This window comes from Danio aesculapii, chromosome 25 (genome assembly GCF_903798145.1).
Source record: "Danio aesculapii chromosome 25, fDanAes4.1, whole genome shotgun sequence".
Classification (NCBI taxonomy): domain Eukaryota; kingdom Metazoa; phylum Chordata; class Actinopteri; order Cypriniformes; family Danionidae; genus Danio; species Danio aesculapii.
In genome coordinates this window covers 7946212-7964891 of record NC_079459.1, presented here as the reverse complement: position 1 = coordinate 7964891, position 18680 = coordinate 7946212, and the positions used below count along the sequence as shown (strand labels likewise).

General features: G+C 36.0%; 1 protein-coding gene across 3 annotated transcripts in view; it reads right to left on the bottom strand.

Moving 5' to 3' along the window:
* The window catches only part of ush1c (Usher syndrome 1C), a 60582-nt gene that overhangs the window by 23876 nt on the left and 18026 nt on the right, over positions 1-18680 (bottom strand). For 2 of the 3 annotated variants that reach the window (XM_056452241.1, XM_056452243.1), the window contains exons 6-15: positions 18126-18150; positions 17955-18012; positions 16991-17094; positions 14305-14389; positions 14143-14202; positions 14006-14062; positions 10356-10498; positions 9077-9142; positions 8102-8247; positions 4952-4983 (exon numbers count right to left, since the gene is read on the bottom strand). In XM_056452241.1, the coding sequence (XP_056308216.1) occupies positions 4952-4983; positions 8102-8247; positions 9077-9142; positions 10356-10498; positions 14006-14062; positions 14143-14202; positions 14305-14389; positions 16991-17094; positions 17955-18012; positions 18126-18150 (776 nt within the window). Of the gene's footprint in view, positions 1-2167; positions 2222-2750; positions 3369-3459; positions 3577-4390; positions 4556-4699; positions 4750-4951; positions 4984-8101; positions 8248-9076; positions 9143-10355; positions 10499-14005; positions 14063-14142; positions 14203-14304; positions 14390-16990; positions 17095-17954; positions 18013-18125; positions 18151-18680 lie in introns of all 3 variants that reach the window. The other variant, XM_056452242.1, reaches the window with a different exon arrangement.

The window sequence follows — 18680 nt, the reverse complement described above, 5'->3', positions numbered from 1 at the left end:
TTCTGGATGGCTTTCGTAAATCGTTGGTTGGGTTTTAGGGAAGTAAGTGAGTGGGCATGCCAATCGATAAAATTGGGTGGGTTTAGGTAAGGAGGAGGGTGGATCTGTCAATTGGTCGGCCGGCCAATCAGTCATCCAGTCATGCAGCCAGTCAGACAGACGTTCGGTTGACAGTGGCCTCTAGTGGGTTTATGCGAGAACAGCGGCCGCAAACGGCACTCGTGAGAGAAATTTGAGATATGATAAAACGCACACATCGGCCTCTCGTGGAATCGCGAAAACAAAAACTGTAAAAATATGTACCTCTCGGGACATATTTCGCGGTCTCCAGAAACGTACACGGGACTACGTTTTCAGAATGAGCCTGGGTTGCTTAAATGTGGTATGAATTTTTCGTAATGCACTACCTGTGGGGAAAATTCTAGAGATATATTAGCATAGAGAGCTATTGGAAGCCCTTTATTCAAGCGTGCTATTAGCATACTTATTTTAAACAAAAAAGAAAGAAAAATATAAAAACAAAAAAAGTTCAATTAACTTTTTTATGTACTTAGAAACATACTTAAATTTGCACGTAAGTATACTTGACTTGAAAGTCTAGTTAATTAACTTATATTCGCAGTAAAAAGTGATTACTGTAGTTGATTTTACTTTAAAAAAAAAAGTGGGTAAACCCATTGCTTTAAAATCATTAAGTAAATATGCTATGTGCATAGTTATAAAAATTAAGTCAACTTAATGCTGCGTTCACACCAGACACAGATGAAGTGTCAAGCCTGAGTGATTTACATGTTAAGTAAAGATCCGAATAGACATCCCGTGGCACCTTTCACACGAATGACACAATTCACTCAAATGAAGCAGCACGAGTTGTGCGTTTTGCACATTTGACATGCTTAATGCTTGTTTCGCGCGAATCCCTCCAGTTGGAAAATCTGAACTTCAGTGGACATTTGCACCACGTTAACCAATCAGGAGCTTTTTCTTGTAGGGCGTGATTATGATGTAGGGCCCGTTGTTGGTGTCCTGAGGTAACATCCTTTTGCTGATACCAGACAACAGTTTATCAAACTAGGCTCGGCTCAGTCGAGAAGAACCGCTGAAAGTCTCCATCATCCAGGTATATTTTCTGAAGGAGTTGATGAACTTACAGAGCTGGATGCACCTCTGAAAGGGTCTAGTGCACTCAGACATGGCGCCGAACAAATACAGTATATGCTGTTTTTCAGACTTCTTAAAGCACATAAACACAGCTTTTCTCTCAATAAAATCTATGTTAGCCATTTAGCAATGAAGCTAGAATCACCGGGCAGACAGAAGCCCTGGCTATGACGTGAATAAGCGTCTATTGTGAAGTGACCTTGACGCGTGAATAAAGCGAGTAAACTCAAAATGAATAGAGTGATTTATTCAAAGGTTCCGCGTCTGATGTGATCACAGCATAACATTTTTAACTTTTTTAAGTGAAGTCAACTTGTCGATTTTAAGGCAATGGGTTTACTCACTTTTTTCACAAGTAAAGTAACAAATCGCTTTTTACTGTGTACTTAAAAGTATAATACATATTCTACGTATAATTAGGTCATAGTAGTTGTTTTTCTCTTTTGATTAAGGGCTATTTATTTTTCTTTTTGATTTTCCCCAGTTTCAGAGACAAGGCTTAAGGCTTGAGGTCCTTTGCCAGTCCTATAAGAATGTATAAAATGTGTAAACTTTAGAGGATAAGTCAAAAGTATGCTTTCACAAATTGATTATTTACTATAAGTATTACAAAAGTAAACAAAAGCAATATGTTCAAATTTGCAGTGCAAATAAAAAACCTAATTGCGACCTAATTGTGCATTTTAAGTTTACTACTGTTGCACTTATAGTTCAAGTAAAAAAATATACTTGTATATACCAAGTTAGCCAATTTAGATACAAGTGGTATTCAAGTAGTACACTTACAAGTATACTAGTAAATACTTACAATATGAAATATATTTTAAAAATATTTTTACACAAGTATACTTCATGAACTGAACTTGAAGTACACTACTTTTTTCATAAGGGTGGATTCTCTGCAAATTAAACTAGCAGTACATGTTACACAAGTGCAGCAAGACTGATTCATCCTCTAAAATGAAGACAAAGTTCCAGTGCAGCATGCATCATTTACAGGACTCACCAGAGGATTATTAGAAGTTGATATCCTGCTAGCGTGAGATGTGTTTCTCATCACCTGAGCCACAAGATTAGATTTTCAGTAGTCTTGTATTGGCAGGAGTCATTGTGTTTACAAGATAATCAAATCGCAATCCAGCATGCATTTCACCCAAAATGATGGTCAGTATTTGAACAAACCTCATCTGCAAATCAACACACTCAAAGTATGCATACAGTACATGTATGCTCAACCAAAAAAAAGAGAGAAAAAAATCAATCCACCACAACTCTGAATCAATTATAAGTAACATTTTTTGATAGCAGACTGCAATATTCAGTTCCACACAAAAACTGCATGCATCTAAATATCCACAAAGACTGGAAACAGCAAGAGAAACAGCAAAGAGATTTCAGTACACAGGATTTGCATCCCTACAGGTTTTTGCTCAATATTGCATAAGCAACATTGGCTCTACCTTATAGAAAATATCAATACCCATGCATTAATTGGATAAAACGTGACTACAGACCTCTATTCAACACATGCGATTAACTCTCCCACTGAAAAACATGCTGACTATGCTAACCATCAAATCATGGTCAACCTTTGGGCTGGAAGGGCGTGAAAGTTCGCTGGGGACAGTGGAGTGGAATCCTCCTCTCTGCCAGGTACCATTGTCCCCAAACCTGTTTCCTTGTTCAGATAAGCTTGGGGAGCGGGGATAACTGGAAGGCCCTGCATGGTACCTATCATCCATGCGCAAGGGTGGGGGAGGTGGTGGTGGAGGAGGTGGGGGTGGAGGTGGAGGTGGTGGTGGAGGAGGGGGTGGTGGCTGAAATGAGGATAGACCCCTGGAGGAGAATAGTGGGGCAGAAGGTGGAGGCCGGCTACGACCGATTGAGGAAGGGGGCACCCTTGAAGCTGGTGGGGAAGGTGGACGTTGAGGGGCTGGCCTTGGCTGCATTGGGTGCTGTGATCTTGGAGATTGGGGTCGATGGGTGTTTGAGTGGTAAAGTCGGGGTGAGGGTGGAGGGAGAGGTAAGGGAGGTGGAGGTTGATTGGATGTAGGTGGAGTTGGGGCTAATCTTTTTAAAGGCTGCCTTAGACTCTGATCCACATCATCTAAGTTGATGTCATCTAGATCAGTAGTGGCCAACGTCAAGCCACCAGGGAACCTCCGCCTGGTGGGACCAGTTGATGCCGGGGAGCGTGTTGGAGACATCTGAGGGTACACTTTAAATGCTTAGAAAACGGATCTATAAACCTATGACTTACAAGACCAACACATTAAGACGTTGAGTGGTAGACTTTACCTCTGGAGACTCGTTTTCAACCGAGGAGATTTGCTCTAGTCTGGTTTGACAGAGCCTCTCCACCCAGTGCTGCACTTTCTCAGACTCTTCCAAATCTTCCCTCTCAGTTTCTGACACCTAGATGATAAGTAAAGCCACAGCCACAGCATGGAATCTTTGATACCATCGAAAACTTGTTGGACTGGCATTGGAAAGTAGAGTTGGGACAATATATCGATGTATTGTGATTCATGGATCAACCCTTAGACTTTTGGATTGCATTGCGATTCTTTCAGGAATCGATTCTGAGCTTAGTTTTTAACAGAAGTTGGCGTTTTAGGCTAGCTTTTATTCATACATGAGCATGAAGAAGTGTGCTTGTGCTTTCAGTCATGTACTGTAAGTGGTCTCCTTCACCTTCCTCCTTAATAATCACTGCAATCAGTAAAAGCCACATCTATGCAGTGCTCCTTGAGCTTGAAAAACTCAAATTACAACCTGTCAAACAGCAATTGGTACAAAAATTGGTGCGCCACAGCTTTTTTTCCATTTGAATAATGTAAACACAGCCCACTGTGAATACTCTTGTAATTTGACTAGGTCATTTCATTTATCATTAACTTCTTTAAATGATTGTTTTACATTCAAGCAGCTGTTTCAGGATTGGCAGAATGTGGCAGCTAGTTTGTAAAGCATACAGATCCTTTTGGTGGTAAAAAGTAAGCTCAGAATCGATTCAAGAGAGAATCACCATGTATTCCAAAAAATTCCAGAATTCATGGAGAATAATTTCTTGATTCCAAATGCAACAATTTATTGTCCCAACCCTACTGGGAAGGGTACAACAAATATAAGTGAAGGTCAGAGTACCAAAAAGATTGAATCAATTGCTCACGTAAAAAAAAAAGAGTAAAGAAACCCCACTGTAACCTCACTTGAAGGAATCAGATACCTCTTGCAGAAGCCTGCTGATTTTCATCTGCTTCTCTCGCTCAAGTATTTCTTCCTTCTCCTTTGCAAGTTTCAACTCAAACTCCATCTCTTTTTTGCTTTTTTTCTCAGTTGGAAGAGTGTCAGTCTTGGACATCTTCTTCTTCTTCTTGGTTTCTTTTCCCTTCTAAATATCCAAAGGGATTTAAGGGGTTTACCTGATTGACTTAAACTCAACTACCAAGCAAACAACAACTTCAGACAAATCTCCAAGATGAACAACAAATCTATTGCTCTAGCACACCAAACCAGCACAACATGCTTGTAGTACCTTTTTGAGTGTAGGCAACTTTCCTTCATAGCGGTAGAACCAACCGAATGCTAAGACAGCAAAGGCGATACATTAAGTCACAGACACAAACTCAGCATATGGTGCATTCTGTAGATTCATTCTTAGAAAAGCTACCAAAAGATCCAACCTAACAAAATTAGATGGATGATAGTCTACATGCAGTTTAAATATTTAAAAAAAGTAGAGGCAACTGAAAAGAAGTCTGTAAAGCTATCTGAATCCTTTACTTACTTCTCCGGTCTCTTCTTCGTAGGATTCAGCAGCTGATGGTATCATAAAGTGACAAACATGGCACACCAGAAAGGCAAATTAGACAGAAAAACAAAAGAACACACAGAAAAAAGATGATGCATTCCCAAAAAGAATGCACATCTGTTCATGCAGAGGAGAAAGTCGTAATATTTGTGTATTTCAAGGGTAACATGCTTGTTTGACCACCTTTAAAGAATATTGTTGTTCTACTAAGGCACAGGTGTCAAATCCATTTCCTGAAGGGCCACAAATCCACACAGTTTAGCTTTAACACATATTAAACACACATAATCAAGCTAATTGAGTTCTTTAGGCTTGTTTGGCTGTTTCTCAATATGCGTTCTTGTCTGTATATGCATTATTGTGTCCTCGTCAAACGTCATCAACCATCATTGAAGAACTGTTCAAATTCAAAGTTTGCAACTTGCCAAGTACACTGCAAAAATAATTTTCTTACTTAGATTTTTGTCTTGTTTCTAATCCGAATATCTAAAAATTCTTAAATCAAGAAGAATTGTATAGACAAGAAAAACATATTGTCTTGTTTTAAGAAATAATATGCCAAAATTAAGTGAGTTTTCCTTAAAACAAGCGATATAACAAAATATAACCAAAAAATGTATCTTATATCAAAAGGAAAAACAAGATTAATTTACTCACCCCATTGACAGATTATTTTGCTTGTTTTAAGGAAAAACTCACTTAATTTTGGCATGTTATTTTTTGAAACAAGACAATATGTTTATAAACACTTGTTTATAAAATTCTTCTTGATTTAAGATTATTTTTTAGATATTTGGAGTAGTAATAAGACAAAAATTCTAAGTACGAAAATCGATTTTTGCAGTGTACAGATAAAATTCCCGGATGTGTACTTGCCCCACCCCTTTTGCCAAGGATGCATCCTGAGGTGACTTGTGCAAACTTGTGAAGCACAAGTATCCCAGAATGCATTGGAGCCCAACCAGCAAAAGCTAATGGCGGAAGAGAAAACTTGCACGGTTTTAAAAAACACTCCTCTGTTGGGACACAAAGTTTTAAGAGTTTGTCAGGTGAGAATGTAGTTCTTTTAAATTCGAATCTGCAGTTTATTTACAAAGATATCGCGTATTCAACAATGTACTTTAATTTATGTGGACTGGGCTGTCAGCGGGAGCTCTGTCATCACATCCCCCCGCCAGAGCAGCTTTACATCGGCCAGTCCATCTTAGATATACCGCTGGATCTCATCTGTCCATTGTAGTTAAAACATGATATTTAATACATCTTGTGCATAACTAACTGACAGTTTTTAGTCTTTTAAATCTATCATTTGTTCTCAGGTGTATTATTTTGGCAGTGTTATTTTGTTCCATTTTATAATGGTCTTTGATTATGTTATGACTTGTTTACCGTTTGTCTTAGTTCACAAAATTGTTTAATGTTATCTTTATTTCCTATTGTTCACGTCTTGTACTTGTATACTTGTATAATGTCCATTGTAGTTTATTAAATCTGGTAATCAAAGACACGAGTCTGTGTATAATAACCCATTTTACTCCATATTTTTTGGCTATTTACATTTCTATTTTATTAAAATCAAAAATATTTATTCATAACATTAATATAATATTAATTATAAGGCCATGCTTTACATAATTAAATAATTGTATTGCTAATATACAGTGAAACCGATGATGTGTGTCCTCACGTCCTTGGGAGTTCATTCTTCCAAGTCTGATCTTGGCAAGTCTGAACTTTTAAGGATGCAAGGTCGAACTTTGTACTTAGTATTGAGACACAGCTTTTAAAACCTACAGGTAAGTGTGTTAAAGCAGGGTTTTAACTAAACTGTGCAGAGCTGTGGCCCTCCAGGAACTGGATTTGACAGCTGCGTACTAAAGCTATTTTAAGGGTTGGTTCACCCAAAAAATGAAAATTATGTAAACAATTACTACTGCCATATTTCCCATACTGAGCTCAGTCATCCTCCATAGAGAGAAAGGTTACTGACTTTTTTCCAGAAGTGCAGAAAGGAACCAAAAAACATTCTCAAAACAAAACCCAAGCCTTCAGTGGTTCAAATACTTTTGTGCTTGCATACAACAAAATTAATGAGTTTAATCAACAGCTTTTTTCATCTCGGTGTCAGTATATAGCACACATTCATGAGTAAAGGCTGATTTATACTTTTGTGTCGAGTGATCTCATGTCTTGCGCTTAGCCGTGCATTTATACTTCTGTCTGCTGTTTGTGTTGCTCTACAAAAACATTTCCGAAACGTTAGCTGGCAGTAGGTTTTTATGTTCCTCTGTGTCGTGTTTCTTCGCAGATGTATTGTTTTTTTTTTTCCTGAATGCTACAAGTAGCTCAATCCTGCTCATTTTGAGGCGGGAACCGAGAGATGTGCAACAACTTTAATTATAAGGTAAACACAAAACAAAAGTCTCCATCTGGAGCTCCTTCAAGAGACTCAACACAACAATCACCCCATCGGCTCGCAGCTCTCATCACCGCCCACACTCGTCACAGCTATCAAGCCGACCAATCACAGAGCTTGCGCTACATTGCAATGTGTAGTTACATTTTTGAGAGGTGCACATCAGCATCGGCATCAGCCGCGGTGAGGTCTATGTGACAGGCTGCGGAAAAACAAACGCATGCACTTGACGCAGAAGTATAGATCAGCCTTAATGTGCACTTATTTTACCCTGATGTGCCTGTATGACACTTCCTTTGTTTAAAACAAAGCACAGGCACATCCGAAGTAGTACATCAGAGGTATAACCAAGCACAACACATGAATGTGCGCCATATATTGACACAGAGGAGAAATATTTTTGAACAAATTATTTTTATATGTGCACACAAAAGTATTCTCTAAACTTGACAATATCCCAATTGAAGACATTTGGCCTGTTTAGATTATGTTCTTTTGTTTTTTCTCTGGACTTTGAATAAGTCAGGAATCTTGCTGTCTATGGAGGATGAGGGAGCTCTCAAATTTCATCTAAAAATGAAGATGAATGTTGGTCTCAGAGATTTGGAATGAAATGGGCGTGAGTAATTAATAACATAACTGTAATTTTTGGGTGAACTAGCACTTTAATTTTAATGCACTAAGGAGATTTATAGGTATTGCCAACTTACTGGAGGTTTTAGGTTTGGGTGAAGGTGCGAGACGTGTGGGTGGTGGGGGGGATGGAGAAGGGGCTGGGGAAACAGATTTGGATTTTTCCTTGGAGCCCCAATCTTCTTCCCACTCTTTGTGGTGTTTCCTCTCAGCGGCTTCAATTCTGACATAGACATAACACATGGATAAAAAAAATGGACAGTCAGATATCCTGAGGTGATTTCTGTTAAGATACATATTTAAAAATGAACCCCAACTCAATCAAGAAGCTTTCTGGAGTTAGGCATAGTTGGAGTTAATAATTATTCACTCATTCATTTATTTTCTTTTTGGCTTAGTTCCTTTATTAATCAGGGGAATGAACAGCGGAATGAACCGGCAACTTATACAGCATTTGTTTTACGCAGCGGATGCTCTTCCAGCTGCAACCCATCACTGGGAAACACTCATACACTCTCATTCACACACATACACTACGGACAATTTAGCTTACCCAATATTTCTGTTTCAAAAACATCGCTTTTTAAGACATGCGTTAACCCCCTGGTGGCTTATGGGTTAGTTTATAGATGGATTTATTAGGTTTGGTTTCAAGTTTCAAAATAAAAAAAGCCTCTATCCAACACTGTTATACAGCATGGGAGAGCCAGGGTAAAATTTAAAGCTACTCCAACTGTGTTAGTCTGATGGAAAAAAGTCATACACAGAGCATGGCTTGAGGGAGGGGTAATTATGGGGTAATTTTCATGTTTGCGTGAACTCTTTGCTTAACATTAAATGCATTTTGATAAATTATGTACATTTTCAATGATAAATTCATTTTTTACTGAATAAAAACAAGGGTTGTGAAAATTAGAGGTGACCTATGAAATATCAAACAGACTGCATCCCACAGAGCATTGCTTTTATCATCATCAATTTACTCCAGTCTGCCTTCTGAGGTCTATTTACTTTGAAGGTGATATTGCTTGGCAGGATTGCACAAGTGTTACCTTTCCATCTCTTTGCGATAGCGCTCTTCCTCCTCTGCAGCCTTCTGAGATATCTCCATCTTCCTCCTGCAAAACCCGATATAATCAATAAAACTGATAACTTTTTCATGAAGAAATTTTAATTATATTTTTTTCACTAGTGGCTATGATTCTAGCAAACTGATCAAATTCAGATGTTATATTAAAGTGAATAATGGTAATTAATATTACAATATAGTACAATATAGTCCAAAATGAATATTATTATTTTAAAATAGCATAAATTTTTCTTCAACCTATTTTAGCATTCATTACATGAAGCCATATAATCTTAATACCCAGAGTTCTTTTAAATATTAAAAAACCTAACAACTACAATATAGTTATAGTTTTGTCTGTTTTTGCGAGTTTATTTTGGTAGATATTTGATGTTTCCAAACATTGTTATGTCTACCTTTTAGGACTTTTATGTGATATATATATATATATATATATATATATATATATATATATATATATATATATATATATATATATATATATATATATATATATATATATATATATATATATATATATATATATATATATATATATATACATTTTTTTTTTTTGTAAATTTGTAAAAACATTTTAGTTAGATCTTAATTCCCAGCATTAGGGGTTCAGAAGGTAGTGTACTCTCCAGCCCAGGCTCATTCTGAAAACGTAACGCTCTATACATTTCTGGAGAGCACCAAATATGTCCCAGGAGCTACTTTTTTGCAGTTTTTGTTTTCACGAATCCACCACAGGCCGCTGTGTATGCTTTTTCAGATCTCAAATTTCTTTTGCGAGTGCCATTCTCACCTGCTCTTCTCGCGTAAATCCACCAGAGGTCGCTGTCGACGGACTGACCAATCGACTAGTCCACCCTCCTCTGTCCCAAAACCCAACCAATAGTGTTTTCAAAAGCAGCGATTGACCCGCCCACCCACTTCCCAAAATCTAACCGACAGTTTTTTCTTATTCAGCAATCCAGAATAAGAAAGCCCCCTGATCTTTACCACGTTTTCAGATTTTACCACATTTTCACCGTGTTATTTACTTTTTACCCTTTAATAATATGTCTAAAATCGGCATACTCCACATGTCTTAATTCCATTTCTATTTAGTTTGATTATGACTTTAGTCAGATTAAGTTAATCAAAAATCGCTGTTTACATGGCAGACTCTTAGTCTCAAGTCTTGGTGTCCATGTAAATGTACTAAGTATTTGAATTAGCAAGAAGAAATGTTTAGAGTATATTTTTTTACTGACTGGCGTTCTTTCTCCTGTTGTTCTTTGACAATTTTGTTGGTCTCTAATGCCACTTTCTTCTGATGCATTAACTCCTGTCTGTCCAGCTCATGTCGAGCTTCAGCTGCCAACCGCTCCTCATCCGTCATAAACAGCTCACTTCCCTGAAATATACAGAAGACAAATGAGCACTTGTGTAGAAATACAGGCACAAACACAGTCCTATGAGCCAATAAAGCAAAGATGAATATGTAAGACATGCCACTCATTTACTTATGAATGGGGGGAAAATGTATTAATCAATATGAGCATCCTAGTGAAGGAAGCCACGCCTTCAAGTAAAGGAGACAATCATCGTCCACTATAGACTAACACTCCTCTGAGAGAGGGGCTTTGTCCAGATGTGTGTTTTTATAACAGTTTCTGCAGCTTCGTTGTTATGAATTCTCTGGGGTCAGCAAACGTGCTGGAATCTCAGCGAATACTTGCCTCACAGACATGAGAAATATATCTTTTTAAAGCTTGAAATCTCTACATTTAAACGAGCCAAATAAACTTAAAAATAAATGTTCTCTGGTTTTGTAATCTGTATGAAACATACGCAAGGGAAAGTCTCGTGTGATCTAATGAATTGAGACATTTAAAATCAAATCACATGATGGAATCCAGTTGAACACCCACAACATTGTAAAAAATTTGTTATCATATTGGGAGAGTTGCAGATACAATGGAAATTACTTCAGAAGACCAAGGCGATCATATGCGGCATTATTCAGTGGATGATAATGCGTAAATTATTGCATAAGATTGTGTCTTTCAGAAACATTCGATTCCTTCAAGTTTCTGTCATGATTCTAACGTTTAGTAACAAAATGTAAGAGTTAGCTGTTGTTAAATATTACTGTTTGTTTTTCAGACAATGATTTTAACCATAAGCTTGGCAAACAGTTTTGGAAAATTTTATTTTTTCCCATTTCAAGTGATTTAAGCTGCACCTCAAAGATGGCCACCGAGTTAAATTACTTGCCTTAAAGGGACTTTAAGATCACATATTACATTATTTTTCACACATTACAGTATTTAAAATCACATTTTGAAGCAAAAGAGCTTATGATGATGTAAAACATTTGCATAATTCACCATAAATTAGAGTTTTCTGTGTACTGTGATTTGTGTTTTTTTATTTATGCTTTTGGAAATGAACTCTCTCAAGGACATTTTTATCAGTTAAATGTGACCCAATTCCAATTTTTTGCTCATATGTGACACAGATCAGATCTGTTCTATGACCATGTAAACACGGAAAAAAACACATGCATTCGGATATTCAGAGATCAATTTCAGGCCTCCTTCATATGTGGAAATAAATCAGATATAAATCGGATATATGACAATGCAACTATCATGTAAACAGGCAGATCAGATTTATTGAGGCATTCCGTTTTGTACATCATTAAATTTGCAACATTGTGGTCTTTCTCCACAGTTTAATGACGTAGAAGCGTGTGTGGAGATGCTGATGCGATAAACAATAACAACAGAGGAAACATGGTGGAGGAAAGGTGGTCAGTCACCACAATTTTCTCCCACCAGACCTGAGATCTCTCTCGTACCCACAAATTCCTCTGAATAGTGAAGGACACCATATATAAACCACAGACGCAAGCTGCGATGATGGCCCTTTCCCTCCTCCTCCACCTCAAAATCATTTTAAAGTTAGGCTAACTTTGCATATTTCGCAGAGCTAAAAGCAAGACAAATTTCTTCCATTGTGGCTAGTGTGGCGCAGATACTAAAACCTGCCTTTATGTATGTGTGATGCCGTAAGTTGTGTGGCAAGTCTAAACGCATGAATCACAATTAAAAGAACGTGTAAACGGACAAGCAAAAAAGTTAGATATAGGCAACAAATTGGAATTGGGTATCAAGACCTAACAGTGTAAACAGGGCCTAAGTGTAAAAAAAAAAAATAAATAAATAGAATTTTTATCATGTATTAATGCTAAAAATCTTATTTAATTTATGTATTCATTTGTTTGTTGTTTTGAATTGTATATTTATTAATGAAATGTTCTTGGCATGAAAATAGCCTTTGTTGCTGACATGGCCTTAAATTAAAAATGCATCATTATTTATGCTTTTGAATTGCATTATGGGTCCTTGATCATTCCTGTACACAACTTTTGATGTTGAAAAGTTTGAAAAAGTTACTTTTATTAACATTTATAATTTGTATAACTATAAATTTTATTATATATATATATATATATATATATATATATATATATATATATATATATATATATATATATATATATATATATATATATATATATATATATATATATATATATATATATATATGTAACTACCCAGGTAGCAAAGAATTCTGGCCCAGATTTGGCATAAAGGTGGCACCGTCTTACAGGCGGCACTCAAGACTTGGGCCAGATACCAAATGTAGTATTTGGTCCAGATGTTAGAAGGTATATGTGGGCCACATAAGTTTGGCTTATCTTGACCCACTTTTAAAATACATTTAAATTATTTTCGAGCACAGAAAAAAATTCTATCAATCAGGTCGCTTCAAGAAAAAGCACAGCCATGAAGCTACATGCTTCATGGGTTTATAAAAAACACTGCAGTCGTGACACACAAACATATCTGGCCCAGTTCAGGCCCAGTTATGGGTTATTAACTTGGCTGAGACTTGGCCCAGATATGGTCCATGTTTACCGCTTGTATGGAAGCCAGACTTGGTCATGTACTGTAATTCACTGCGGCATGTGGGCCAAGCAAATGCTGATAGTGTGGGCCAGATTAGGGCCAGAGAAATTTTGCTATGGGGGTATAATTTTGCACAGTGGCGCAGTAGGTAGCGCTGTCACCTCACATCAAGAAGGTCACTGGTTCGAGCCATGGCTGGGTCAGTCGGCATTTCTGTGTGAAGTTTGCATGTTCTCCCCCAGTTTGTGTGGGTTTCCTCCGGGTGCTCAGTTTTCCCCCACAATCCAAAGACATGTTCTGTAGGTGAATTGGGTAAGCTAAATTGTCTGTAGTGTATGTGTGTATGTCCTGGTCCTCCAGATTGGCGGTTAAGCGTTAGGCTAACAACCCAACTCATAAAAACTAGATGTTACGAACCACCAATTTGGTACAGCTAAATATCAACTTCAATATAAATGGCCCTGGGAGTAAGTATAACTATAATTTTATAGTTTAAAGTGAAATATTGTCAGGATTGGTGTTGTAAAGTACAGAATGAAAACCTGGCAATAAACTGCCAGTACTTGTTCTGTTATTTTACAGGCTTAATTCTATAATAATATATTGTTTCAAACGAATTGAATGTCAATAAAAGTCACTTTGTTAACCTGCACGGTTCAATTTTCAACATCACAAGTCAACAGAGCAGAGATAAAGGTGCCATCACGCAATTTATAACCATAAATACATTTTAATAAACACATTACTTAACAGTTAAAAAAAGACAAGCTTTACAATACCACAAAATATATGACCTATTTACGATGCTTGTATTCTGCTGTCAATAGCTTCATACTAAGCATATGGATTTCCTTTAAGCACAGCTCCTCTGAGAGAGGTAAATCCTTGTGGTGAGTGTTTGAGATGTTGCAGAAATGTATTAGAGGGCTACAAGCTGAACTTACAGCTCCAGTGAGTACGGTGATGGTTAGACTCCTGCTGCTCTTTAACACACGCACTGCCTGAAAGCATGGAAATCCTTAGTTAAAATATGCAGGGCGATTCTTAAGTGATTGTTTGACATTTTCAGCGAGATACTTACCTCTTGATGACTCAGGTTGGTGAATTCCACCCCATTGACCTCTACAATCTGGTCGCCAATCTATAAACCGCACAACCGGAAGGACATTAGTGGGTTAGTAGACTAAAATCAAACAGTAATGGTGCACTAATTGGGTTTAATCTATGAATTAATAGAAATGACCTGTAAGCCCACTTCAGCTGAGAGTGAACCTGGCTTCACATTGCTCACGTAGATGCCTGGTTTCTTTGTTGGTCCACTTGATATACTGTATAATAGAGTAACATAGAATGTTAAGAAAAACCTATATATCGTTTTATGTGTCAATTGGAGATCTCAAGAAATGTAATTATAAAGGTGTTAAGACACCCCACTCTAAGTGATTCATATACATATATATTTTTTAAGTTCCCAGGTTGCAATGTCTCAAATTGCCAATCTTAAGCCAATTGCAATGGTTTGTTTTAGTTCGATTTGGAATTTCCCCATCCAGCGCAGAGCCCGGGGGACAGGAGTGAGTGCCCCGACTTGGCCTCCCCCTGGTCCATATTTGTATACTTTTTAAATGACGTTAATGTATTTATGAATTTATGGTATTAGATGTTTTTTTCCCTGTATTTTGAGATTTGTTGTGTTTTTGGATATGGACTAAGAGTTTGAAATAATGCAAATAATAATAATTATCATTAATTTGTTAACCAGATTGCAGACTTTTATACCAAGTAACTTTCGTTCCATCAAAATTGGTGAATCTGTTGCGAAATCTCCATGGAAAAACCTTTTGCTCTTACACAAAATTGTCAATAGAGTGAATTTCTGTTGAAATGGCTGACATTTTACATCAAAAAAAGTGTAGAACAATGGTTAATGTGACCATTATTTAACATCCATTATTCTAGTAAAAATTGTTATTCTTTAGGTAAACAATTAATCTGTGCAGGTTACAGTTTTTTTTCAGTTGCTAACAAGTATCCAACCAGTTGTTACATTTTCAAAACTCTATACACAATTAGCACAGCATCTGTCTTGTGTGGCCATACCGCTCACATATTTCATGTCGTTTTCACCCAATATGCAGTCAGTGAACACATTTCCACAATGCTAACATTTTCTTAACAGACCAGCTATACCTTCCAATAAAATGATGGATTGTTTTTGTAGTATTTACGAATGTTAACACACAACATCCCACAATAGCAAAAACAATATTCCAAATCTTAGATAGAGTATAAAAACCTCTGCTTCTGCAATGATATCAGTCCAAAAACAATATCAATATAATAAAAATATATATCAGCTGATAATAAACAAACAACTGAATAATTGACACACAGCTGATTTATATTGGGTAGGGCCAACTACAGCTTATTCCAGTCTGGCTTAGACTCAGTGACAGGGGTTATTCTTTTCTATTACATTTACACTTATACAGTAAAAGGATGACTTTGAGGAGTGATGTTGATGAATTCTGTGAAAGCAATTCTGTGATTTTTTTTTTAGATCTCCTTTATCTAGGCTTTTGCTGTTGTTGTTTTTTTTGTTTTGTTCAGAATGCTCTTGTGTGTTTCATGGATATGTTGTTCACTGAAAACAATACTGTAATACTTCTGTTCTATAATACCGTGTTCCTACTGTACCTCCTGTAGTAAACAGTAAAGGAAAAAAACACTTTTTTGCTTTTTACTGGAATGCTTTTGAATGTGAACACTTACTGTAAACAGTTCCCAACTAAGAAATCTAGTGTCAAAATGGTGGATTGCATGTTTTACACCTGTAAAACTGAAACATAAAAGTCTCTGCAGTTTTTGTAATGACAGCAATATCCAGTATTTTGAAACCTAGTGCACTTTGATTGACTGCATGCACCTTGTAAAGTGAAAACAAGTGTTATTCTTTGACAGAATAATTGCATTGTGAGTCAGATTTCCAGTGTTTTGGTACAGTTGGTGTGTGCAGAGGAAGATGTGCTCTATTTTGAAATAAAGAATTAGTATATATTTAACAAAACGTAATTTTAAGAAGAAAATATTCATTTGGCCAGTTGTGTTTTGTAGTCTGTGTTAAGAGTTTAGAAAAAGTATCTGAAGTATGGGTAATCGCTTGTTAGCGATTGAAAAAACTGTAATCCGCTGAAAAATAAATATTGTTTTGGTAATCTTCAATCAAAGTCTTATCATTTGCTTCTGCATTTAGTGTGGAGGTTCTTAAGCCACAATATTCTTAACCACACCCCTTTTAGCATTAGTTTAAAAAAAAAAGGTCACACCTCCTACTCAATATTCAGTTTCAGTTGAAAGTACATCAACATACTGAAGAATGTACTGTGGTCACATTGTGTACTAAGACAAAAAAAAAATTAAAAATTTGCTATTTTCTTGGCCAATGTGGCTAGGAACTGTACTCTCATTCTGGTGTAATGATCTAGGAACTTTGCTGCTGTACCACGGCTAATGCAGGCACAATGATATTAACCAGCACCTGAAAATTGTAGCAACTGGATAAGAGTTAGGCTTTAAATAGGAATCTTTTTTTTTTAATTTGAGTGAGATGCTAATGGTCTAATCTGATTTAATGATCTATGCTAAGCTAATCTAAGCTAAAAAATGCCAGGCCCAGAGATGGGCTGAATGGATTAAAAAAATGGTAAAACTCAACAGTTTAACTGTAGGGGAGTTGTAAAATTGGCATTTTAAATGTAGTGTTCCTTTAAGATGATAAAAAAAATGAAAAAAAAAATCACAGGAAAATAACTTTATGTAATGATAATCAAAGGTGAGTTTTAAGGGATAATATAAAATTATATAAAATTAATTAATTTAAATGGTCTTTAAGTATTTTTTTCAGTGTTATTCCTCTGTCTCTCCTTTACCTGATTCCCATGCCTTTGGTGCCCACCAAACTAAGAAACACTTTCTTTTCCTTGATTTCATTCCCTCCAACTGAAGCCAAGCCAGCAATACTGTTACTCTTCTCCTGGGAGGAAAGCATAGAACATGTAAATGTTACATGTAAACATGTAATGTTGCACAGCATTTTTATTTTCGGGGGAGGATTAGCCAAAAATACACTGTGTGAGTAAAAATAATCTATTTTTATTTGTATTTTATGATCTACATTTGGTCTATGATCTACAAAATATAATTTTTGATTAGAACACTTTGCATTGCAAAGAAGGAAATTGGACAATTTTAAGGTGATTTTCTCAATATTTAGAGTTGTTGAACCCTCAGAGTTCAAATATCCAAATAGTTGTATTTGGGTCAAATATCGTCAGATCTTAACAAACCATACATCAATAAACGGTGACCCAGTGATCTGACAAGTTCTGTAATCCAGGGTCACATTTATACATTTTTGAAACAAATAATGTAATTTGTTCTTCCAAATTTATCCACCACACCTAGAAAATAGCTAATTGGTGACAAACATGATGCAGGCCCATAGAATACCATCATATGTCCCCAAAATGAGCCATTCAAGAAATTGGGGCAGAAATGTCCCTTTATTTTACATTAAATATTATCATTCTGTATTTTCTGTATTTTTGTCATGAAAGTTCTATATTATGTGATACTGTCAGCAATATCACATGATCAACAAAAACAACACATAAGTTATATATTTTTTGTGTTCTAAAGCAGATTTTCCCTAAACGCAAATGTGAAATTGATTTTAAAAAACAGTTTAATAAATATGTTTAACTCACCCTTTTTCTTTCAAAACCAAAAACAGAAAAAGTCTTTCTATCTTTGATTACCTTCATAATGTAGAGGTCTTACACATTGTGATATAATTGTATTTACAGGGTTAAAATATGAAGAAAAATCTCTTACCCCTGACTCAGAAACAAACTGATCCACAAACTGCCACTTCAGAGGCTCATCAGAGGAGCTAATTAATGCAATAATTAAAATAATATATCAACATTACTAGTGGAAATAAATTAAAACATGAGTGTTAAAATCAATCAATTCAAGATAAAATGAAAGACTGCACCAAATTACCTCTTGACAGGAATCATTCCCACATCTGTGGAGAAAAAGTCACAATAGGAATACTTTAATCAATAAATAATGAATAAATAATATATTTAGCTAAAGGCAACCCTAATAATGAACTCCTCTGAAGAAAAACATGTTAGTTCAATAACTGTTGAGCTGTTAAATCTATCGCAGTTCAGTTGTGACTGAATAACTGTTACTGAGAGATAAATCAATTAATTACCTCCATTAGAAAAAGAGGCAAATATTATTTTGTGTTCTAATTAATAAAGTCACCTTGGAGATTAGCAGTCCTTCAACCAATATTACAATTGTGCTTCGGGTATACAGTTTACATATATATATATATATATATATATATATATATATATATATATATATATATATATATATATATATATATATATACATTTATATTTACATTTAGTCATTTAGCAGACGCTTTTATCCAAAGCGACTTACAAATGAGGACAAGGAAGCAATTCACACAACTATAAGAGCAGCAGTGAACAAGTGCTATAGACAAGTTTCAGGTGTGTAAAGTCTAAGAAGCAAAGC